This window comes from Asparagus officinalis, chromosome 1, assembly GCF_001876935.1.
Source record: "Asparagus officinalis chromosome 1, Aspof.V1, whole genome shotgun sequence".
NCBI lineage: Eukaryota > Viridiplantae > Streptophyta > Magnoliopsida > Asparagales > Asparagaceae > Asparagus > Asparagus officinalis.
The window spans coordinates 2035778-2045851 of record NC_033794.1 but is presented as its reverse complement, the minus strand read 5'-3'; the positions used below and the strand labels follow the sequence as shown (position 1 = coordinate 2045851).

At 37.9% G+C, this 10074-nt stretch overlaps 2 protein-coding genes across 2 annotated transcripts in view; one reads left to right on the top strand and one right to left on the bottom strand.

Annotated features, from left to right (window-relative positions):
• LOC109829107 (protein FAR1-RELATED SEQUENCE 5-like) lies at positions 428–1249 on the bottom strand. Its single transcript, XM_020396214.1, has one exon. The coding sequence runs from the start codon at positions 1247–1249 to the stop codon at positions 428–430; it is 822 nt and encodes a 273-aa protein (XP_020251803.1).
• Positions 9971–10074, top strand: part of LOC109845868 — a 4790-nt gene continuing 4686 nt past the window's right edge. The window contains exon 1 of the mRNA XM_020415123.1: positions 9971–10074. This exon is cut by the window's right edge and continues 93 nt beyond it. The gene's annotated coding sequence lies outside the window, so the exon portion shown is untranslated.

The window sequence follows — 10074 nt, the reverse complement described above, 5'->3', positions numbered from 1 at the left end:
AAATTTGTTAGCACATTATCTAATTTCTGCATCCTCTCTTCTGAATCAAATGCAAGCTTGAGCGCATTATTGAATTTTGCTCTTAAAGCCCAAGGTTTCAACAAATTAATCTTCTCTTCACAGCTTGTGATGTTTCTTCCAAACACAATATTGCCAACCCCAATGTTATGATGTCGAGCATGTATAGTCCAACGGTGTAGGATGTAATGCTCGGGTAATAAAGAAATTTGCCTAGCCATCATTAGCGACAATATATGTCTACATACAACACCATTAGTTTCAAACAAAGCACAAGTACAAATGAACTGCATCTTACTGGATTGTTCATAAGTAACCACCTCCCATTTTCCTCTATCTGTAAACTTACAAATCTTGTATTCAACAATGTCCCATCTTTTCTCAATTCTTCACAAAACTCTGTACCAAATCATTTGAATTCAGTTTGGAACACATCAAACATGTTGCGTGTATACATTTCTCCAGCTTGGACCTCAATCGGATGTCCAAGGAGCATGACAGGCTTTGTGTTAAGACTCTTAAAATCTTTATGGGCTTCACTTAAGCGATGATGAGTTAATGCTTTTTCATATTGTAGAACAAACTCGTGTAATTGAGTCTGTGAGTTAACATACCCATCAAAAAATGCATTAATGCTTTTACTTCTTTGGCTCGATCTCATTCCAGCAAAAAAAGTGTCCTTCAAATAACATGACACCCAATGTTCTCTATATTTGTAAACAGTTTGCAACCATCCATCCACATCTTCATTTATATCAAACTTCTCCTTCATCTCTAACCAATGTCCTTCACACTGTTCAATTGAAGAACTATTACACCATAAGCCCCAATACCTTTGAAACTCTTCACCATAACAAGAACCCAAAGTAGGCAAATAATCACTAATGTGCTTTTGCATGTGCCAAAAGCAATAACAGTGTCTTGTCATTGGAAACACAGAGTGAATAGCATTACATATGGCTCTATCCTGATCTGTTATAATAGCACCCGGTTCAACCCTATGTATACATTTAAGCCATTCTTGAAATAACCACACGAAGGTATCTTCTTGTTCATCAGCTAATAATGCACAACCAAGCAAAGTGGACTGCCTGTGATGATTCACACCAGTAAATGGAGCAAATGGAAGACTGAACTTATTAGTTCTGTATGTCACATCAAACACAACAACATTACTGAATTGCAAATAAGAAGCTCTTGATCTTCCATCAGCCCAGAAAACACTCCTCATTTGTCCACTACTGTCTACTTCTATTGCAAATAGAATTCTGGATCATTCGCTGTCATACTCTGAAAATGTCGAATGATAGATATGCATTCATGGCCAATATTGTTGACTCTCTGGTATCTGATGTGATCAATACAATGTCGAATGATAGATATGCATTCATGGCCAATATTGTTGACTCTCTGGTATCTGATGTGATCAATACATTGTTGTGGTGTCACTAATTCACCTTCTCTTCCACTGGTTGTATTAATGATGCGAGAAATAGTGGATGGAGGCATACCTTCTTCTTGCAGACTCTCAATAAGTTTTTTACAACTTTGAGTTTTATGGAATTGTTGGTGTGATCTGTGCATTTTTACTTTGTCTGGACTACTCAACACATAATTTGTATGTTCTTCAACAAACCCCGTGACCTCCCACGATTTGTCCTCTAATACTTTAACTCTCATCATTGCCTTACACCCCACTCGGGTCTCTCGCCAAAAAGGCATCTCCATCTTGTCTCTATTAGATCTATAGCCCTCCTTATCACAAACAAACTTTCTGTCTAGCATGTCTCTTGTCTTCTTCGAATAATTTACCGTGCTCTTCCTTATTCCAAAACCCCTCAACAATACGTAATAATTATAATAGTTATAAGCGTCTTCATATGTATTAAACTTCATTCCGGGTAGTGGCTTAGGAGCATTTTCTGTATTGGCAGGAATTTCACTTCCACTAGCACAAGAACTGGCCATTTCGAACACTTTATTTGCTGTAAAACAAATGCAAAGAAGAAAAAATGAATAAAAAGCTATAAGAGTAATAACATAGCATGGATTCATCAAGAAACAACTATAAAATACCCAAATAAATACTTCAGTTTAAACTAAACAAGAGCTTTGTTTAAATTGTTTGACAACTTTGACCATCAGTGAGTCTTGCTCTTCAGTTTAAACTAAACAAGAGCTTTGTTTAAATTGTTTGACAACTTTGACCATCAGTGAGTCTTGCTGCATTCTGACATGTTATTAAGTAGGTCAGTCATCGTTGCAAGCTATACTTACATTTCAACCAACTTGGATAAGTTAAAAAAAAAAGAAACTGAGAGGCGATAATGTATATGAACTGCTTGCAGCGACGCATAAATGTAACATATATGAACTGAGAGGCGATAATGTAACATATATGAACTGCTCAAAGTCATCACAACACATAAATAACCAGCTACGAATCTCATGTATATTCAAAATTTAAAAAAAAACATTGATGTAGAACCAAAATCAATTTGAGCTCAACTGCAATTGTTTCTAGCTCATCATGAGGAATATATGTTACAAAATTGACACTCTTTGTTACTGATTCCAATCAAAAGATCTCGTGTATAGGATTTCATTAATTCCTCTTTCATTATTAAAATCACAGAATCAGGAGACCTAAAATATAATATATCGAATAATTACCTGAAAAGGCGAGAACTTGAGTTTGAGCGGCGTAAATGCAGCTATGACTTCGAGATGATGAAGATGAAGGATCGGAGTGCGCTGCTCGGTCCGTCGGCGGAGAGCATCCGATAGATCGGGTGAGAGAGAGGGGGCGGAGAGGATTCTCATGGAGGAGGAGCTTGTGGCGGGTAGTAGCGGGGGACTGGATCTCGTGGTGGAGGAGGAGCTCGTGGCGGGGGACTGGATCTCATGGAGGAATGGGGAACTGAGATCGAGAGGGGGAATGGGGATCAGAGAGAGATCGAGAGGGGGAGGAAGAGGGATTCTGATCCGAGAGAGATCGATCGAGGAGGATTGGGGATCTGAGAGATTGGGGAGAGATTTGGGGATCTGGGTGTTCTTGGGGTGAGAGAGAGAGAGCGCTGGCCAGCTCAGCTCTTGTATTGAAATCGTGTTGGTTTTTTCAGAAACACCTAGGCAGCGCACGCATACAAGAGCTGGCCAATGCTCCTACAGTTTTCTCTCTATATATATATATGTACGTACGTACGTATGCGTGATCCACCCCAATTGGGCCATAGTTTGCTCAAAATAAAATAAGATTATTAAATTCATACATATTGTTCTGTGGTAGCAGAAATAGTTGGCAATCATTTCATTAATGGTGGCAACGGTTAGCCCAACACACATAAATAGATAGTTGTAGGTCTATTTCCTTGGGCAACTCAATCAACTCAATCACCCATCATAAACGGAGTTGCAAGTAATTTGCAAAACTGTCATTAATAGATAGTTGTAGGTCTATTTCCTTCTAGGTAACTTACTAACCAATCACTGATTGACTAACAGTTATGCTTTCGATTTAAAGGATTAATTGACTTGTTTTTTTAGTACTAGTCAGGCTTAATTGAATTGTTAGCTAAACATCAATTTTGGAATAGCAACGGATAACCTCAATTATAGGGGTTCTCTTTCCAAACACATTACTCACCAGAAATAATGCCATAGTTGATAGATATGCCAGTGGCTGGTATAAATGTATAATTCGTGGAGGAAATGTTTAGACTTAAAGATTAGGGGGTCGGTCGAACTACAATGACATAGAGTTAGTTGAAAAGAAGTCCAGCCTTATCAACAATCAATGCTAAAATTAACGTGGGCAAGTGCAACGCCAACGGGATTATCTAGATCAAGAATTTTTGCTTGGATTCCATGTTGAAATAAAATTTGGTGTTTGATAATGAGGTAGTCACCTCTCATCCACTCATTCATCTATATAATCCATGTGTACCCATGAGAATGTGGTTCCCCATTAAATATGTGGATGAAAATGAGATACATTAATACCAAGCATCAATTTTGAGTGTGTGTGCGTGTACTGTTCAATTTACTGTTTGATGAACAGTGATTCTTTGTTTCTCCCTTTTGTATAAAGGAATAGATTACCAGTATTCGTCGTGCCCGCCATGCGTGCGTACATAATTCGTCTTTAGGTTAAAAAATTATAATAATTAAAACTATGTGTAAACAAACAATTTTTTAACATGGTAGAAATTTTCGAGTTTTTTTTAATGATTTTTAAACTATGTGTAAATTTATGAAGATGTTTCAATCTTATAATTTGAACGATTGCTGCTACAGGGACCCCTAAAATAGGAAATCCTGAATGGGACATGTGAGGTGTCGCCCCCTGTTCCGTGATACACTGTTCATGAACAGTGCATCACGGGACAGACTCAGAGTCCCCTATTTTGGGGTGCCTGAGGCATTTTTCAATTTGAATCCGTGACTCATAGAAGAGTAGAACACCGAGAAAATAAATTTCTTAAATAATAGTTATATATATTATAACATCCACCCACGTTATGTCATAGTGTGTGGTACTGTTTTACTTCTAAATTTTAGTATGATGTTCATATATTTATGAGAAAAAATGGTTTACTATTTATGGTTTTCTTTAAAAAAAATTAACTCACGATATATTAATTGACCTTATTGTATTAAATTTTTTAACCTAGAAACTGACCATCCAATTTTTTTCTTCCAAAGCTCATAACCCAGAATCTTTCAACTAACCGTTCTAAGTACTATATATTACTGGTTATATATAAATGATTAATAACGTAGTGTCGCTTCTGAAGTACTCAAGTACATATATAAGAGTTACGGTAATCAACTGTAAAATGGAGGTGATATCTCTCATATATTTAGGGGTTGTTTGGTTGTTGTTGGTAAATTTGTGTATTTATGACACAACTTGGAATGTTGTTGTCCACCCCATCAATTTCACTGAGCAATTTTTTGTTTGTTTGTTTTTTATTCCATTAGAATCATAAATTGTTTGTTTGGTTTGTAAAATGTAACTTTAATTGTTTGTTTGAAAAGTGTAAAAAGTGGTTATTGTGTGGTCCCTACTCAAATGATTCCATTGGCCTAGCCCCCTCACTCCTAACACATATGTCAACTTTTCTTCAAAAACAGATCGTTTTCAAGGGATTTGTGAATCCATGCCACATCAGCATAGTAAATCACTTTACACTATTTTCACAACTATAAACAAACAATTGAAAATGATGAAAGTTGACATTGATACCCACTTTTTTACACTTTCCATCCTTTTACATAATAAAAACTTACAACCAAACAACCCCTTGGAGCTGAGTTTAATGACAATACACGTGTGCATCAAGGAAAGGCCACATTTCATCGCGTTAGCTCAATTAATTATTTGTACTTTGAAAAGGGTTTGGTCGGCGGAGAGATGTATTCAGTGGAGTGGGGTGGATTTGGGTGTCGCATTCAAAAACATAAAATTAGGGTTTGATTGTGATGAGAGGATTAAAGTGTATGATTATTGCGTGGAAATTGAGCTTTGGTTCTAGTACTTTTATAGCTGTAGGTGTTGGGTTTTTATTGAGCCGATAATAAGATAAGGCTATGATTATGGCCTTTTAACTAGTGAAAAACATTAACTATTTAACTTAATTTGTAGTGGCAAGTGGCAGCATATGTCTACGTCACGGACCTCATGATTGGGGTCCGGGAACACTATTATTTGCTTGTTTCCCCCCAAAAAGTTGTCCTTCAAAATAATTTTTAATGTTATTTTTTAAATATATATATATATGGATGTTATTTCTAAAAAAATTGTTGGAAATTTTCTGTAATTTCAAGAGCTGCTGGGGATTTAGTGTGGTTTTGAAGATATTGGAGGTATACTACAAAACACTAGAAGTTCTCAGGAGTTTAGTGTAATTTTGGAGGTGCTTACTGCGAAACGCCGAAAATTCGTAGGGATTTAGTGTAATTTGTCCTAAATACGTACAGTGGACAAGATTAGTTTAAGTCGTGTGATCATCACGCAACTCACAACGCGTTCAAACAAATTAGTGACCAAAGCATACAATCTGATACCGAGCATATTCTAACACCGCTACTTCTCTATACTTAAAAATGAAACCGATTTATCGGCCATGCTATAGTAAATAATACAATAAATTACTATTGCACAAAAAATATATTTATTGTTCATGTTATATTATTTTTTACCGTATTGTGAACATTATTTTTTTTAAGTATAAAACCGTAGATATGATTTCTAACTTTAAGTATATAATAATCAAATTAAATATATTAAACTTTAGAGCGAGTCGGGTTCAAAATGCAGCGCTTAAGGAAAACAGAAGGCCATGTTTTGCGTAGGGTACACACTAGTAAATAATATAGGTATGAAGATCAAGGAGAGACTGGCTAACTGCTTTGTTTAATTATATACGCAGTTCAAATAAAGTATTTATAAAATGCATGTGCATGTAACGTGATTTGGCTGTCAGTCACATTTCGAGCAACACCATCAACCAGTCCTCTTCTCTGTGAGAATGTCAAGGTATTATTGGCTGGGTGTTGAAAATGAGCCGCATTATTAACTATAGGGCGTAGGGTCTCTGATTTAGCCGAGACAGATAAGATGAGGTTGTGATTAATTAAGTCGAGCTTAGTGGGACCAATATTTAATTAAGGAATATTATATTGTCTAAAAGGTTCTTAGTGTTTGGTTTATCTAATTATCACCAGTGACGTAAGTAGCTGAATTCGTAGGTACTGATAGTTGCTTTTTCTTGGAAGTCATGTTTTGTTTTTCTTTGTTGTTGGGATTCATTTGACAATATATATAAAAAAAAGAAGGGATTTAGAAAAGGGGTTTAGATAGCAAGCCGTTCTACATAAACTAACACATAAATGAGTTTTGTGGTTATGAAGTGGCGGTTCATTTAGCAAAATGAGCTACTAAAGGATACAGTTGCAAGACACATGCTCGATATCCTACTTGCAGCCATGATTATAGTGGTGGAGACACATAGTGACCAGTTGTGTCACTGTAGGCGTCAAAAATTACCTATAGGTCCCCGCACGTGGCTTAAGACCGAGAGAAGATGATGAACATTGCTATCTGAGTCACAAAAGCTCATTTGACGTCGACAAACGCATGAAGTGAGTCGACGAACTATGTGAAGCAACGGAACTGCAGAACAACGAGGAAACGAACTGATCGGGAGCTCCGCATCACTTACAAAAGACGAAATGCCTTCCATGTCCTATCCACTCCACAGATGATTCAATTATGGGAGCTTGTAGATCTTCTCGACGGCTTTTTAACGTATCTTGAATCGCATGATTCCGAGTTAGGACGACGAAGATACGGTAAAAACGAACGGAACGCGCAGGACTACGTCCCGGACCTCGGCGAGACACCCAGAGGTGTCTCAGCCAACCCGAGACACCCAAAGATATCTCGGCTTGGTCAAGACACTCTAATGTGTCTCGGCCAAGCTGAGACACCCAGAGGTGTCTCGGATTGGCCGAGACACTCATTGGTGTCTCGGATTGGCCGAGACACTCTTGAGTGTCTCGACCAAGCCGAGACACTCACAAGTATCTCGGACTTTGTAGAGTAATTTTGGCCATGATACGATTCGAATCTGAAGTAACACAAAACATGAAAGTTGTAGATCTCCGCGTTAGATTTCCAATGAATCTTAGATTATGTCATTTGGGGGTCATATGCGAAAGATGAAGCCAAAATACTAAAGATAGTACAAACTGCCTCAGAACTCCGAGACAGTGTTGGTGTCTCGGAAAAGAATGACGATGTTTGCCATGATCCGATTTGAATATGAAAATACTCAAAACATACAAGTTGTAGATCTCTTTGTCATATTTCTAATGCATCTGGAATCAGATTATTTGGAGGTCATATGAGAAAGTTATGACTAAAATACCCGAAACACCTCAAAGTGTCTCGGCTTGGACACTCACAAGTGTCCGCAACCCCCAGAATGCTGTTTTTGCTGTTTTAAAGCCATTTTTTGATCGTTAACTACCTGGATTTGCTCCAACTGATCTTATAATATGGTTAAGTGGTTTCAACTGAAGATAAGAGGGAATCGTCCGTTTTTATCCAAACACAGGGCTCCTTAAGCCTATAAATACAGCCACAGTGCCTTCATTTTTTTAGATCTGATATTGTCGAGCGTTGGCGAAGCCCTGCCGGATTGAGGACTGAAGAGCCACGAATTTCAGAGAGGAGGAGGAAACTTCAGCGGATTCTTCATCATAAAGAAGAGGAGTTCGTCAGATCTGCAGCTGTGTTCGTCCCTTAAGATTACCCCGTTGCGGTGATCTTAAGAAGAGCAATTATCTCGCTGTTGCCGAGATAAGCGCTTCGGCTTCTTAATTTCTTCGCGAATCGACGAAGCTCCAGATCTGATCTGATCGTTTGGTGGTCCACGGATATCAACACCCCATCACAGGCCAAGATCCCACGCAAGCAGAAGACCGATAAACGATATCTGCGCTGTTTGACGAGAGTTGTATTTTTTTATTTTTATTGTGTAAGAAAGTCTTATAAAAGATTAATTTTACTTTGAATATGTAATCGATAAACGTGTAATAGATTTAGCAATAAAGATATCAACTTTTACCCCTAACAGTCACAAGGCACCACTGGATGTCTTACTCTATACACCTTTTTGTTGTGCGCGGCGGAAGCCAAACAATCAAACCAACTATGTGCTTTGAGAAACCAAACCAAACGAACGCCGAGAGAAAGGCCAAACAAACCAAAACAACGGCACAAATTCAAACACAATAGTTTTACGTGGTTTGACAAATTGCCTACGTCCACAGGACAAGAAAGGGGATGGGATTTTCACTAATAGAGAAAAAGTACAAACTGAGATTATAAATCACTCGAAGGAACAAACTAATCTCACCAACAAGCTCTTAATCTCTCCAAACAAAACCCTAAACAAATAGCTCAGAAAATACCTCTTTTCTGTGCTCCAAATATCCCTAATTTTTCTTCTCAATTCTCTCTTCCAATTGTTCCATATATATAGAAATCCTAAAATCATAAACATACTAGGAATTCTAAACCAAAAGCCAAAACAAATTAGGAATCCCAATAACCTATTACCAAAATAGATTAGGAATCCTAATAACCTCAGGTCGTTTGGATATCGCAGCAGGTGAAGGATGATGCTACTCCACGTTTGGAGAGATTAAGAGCTTGTTGGTGAGATTAGTTTGTTCCTTCGAGTGATTTGTAATCTCAGTTTGTACTTTTTCTCTATTAGTGAAAACCCCATCCCCTTTCTTGCCCCGTGGATGTAGGCAATTTGCCGAACCACGTAAAACTATTGTGTTTGGATTTGTGCCGTTGTTTTGATTTGTTTGGCCTTTCTCTCGACGTTTGTTTGATTTGGTTCTCGAAGCACACCCGTTTGGTTGTCCCGCTTCCGCGCCGCGTACAACTTATCGCGAAGTTCAATCCGCGCAGTTGGGGTTCTGACGATTCGATTACTTAAGCGAATTGAGTCGGGTTTGAAAATTAGACTCCACATAACCTAACAATCTCTTTATAGTTTATTTTGCTAAATAAACTGATGACTCATATCGATTATTTTCTATATAAATTTCACATAACTACTACGGACCGCCAACACTCTTGCAAAAAACTAAAATAAAATAATTCTTTAGAAACGTATTATAAACCTTTGACTTCATAAAAATTATCACATGCTACAGAAAATATCACCGCAAAGATACCATGAAAAAAGACAAACACCCCTAACAATTAAGAAGACATTCCTCGGATAAAAACAATTTCCGATTTCTGTACCAAACGATAGGTTTATAAAATATGGCCCAAATTCACTTCTAGCAAGGGAAAGATATGTGGCCCATTAAACCCGACAACATGACCCATTGAAGCCCAGCACCCCGCCCACCACACAAAAAACGAAGGGCGAGCAAAGCGAAAGGAATGAAGTCATCAAGATCAGGCCCAGTGACTGCCGAGCGTTGAGAATGAGGATCGGCGTCGCGGCGGCGATGGCGGGA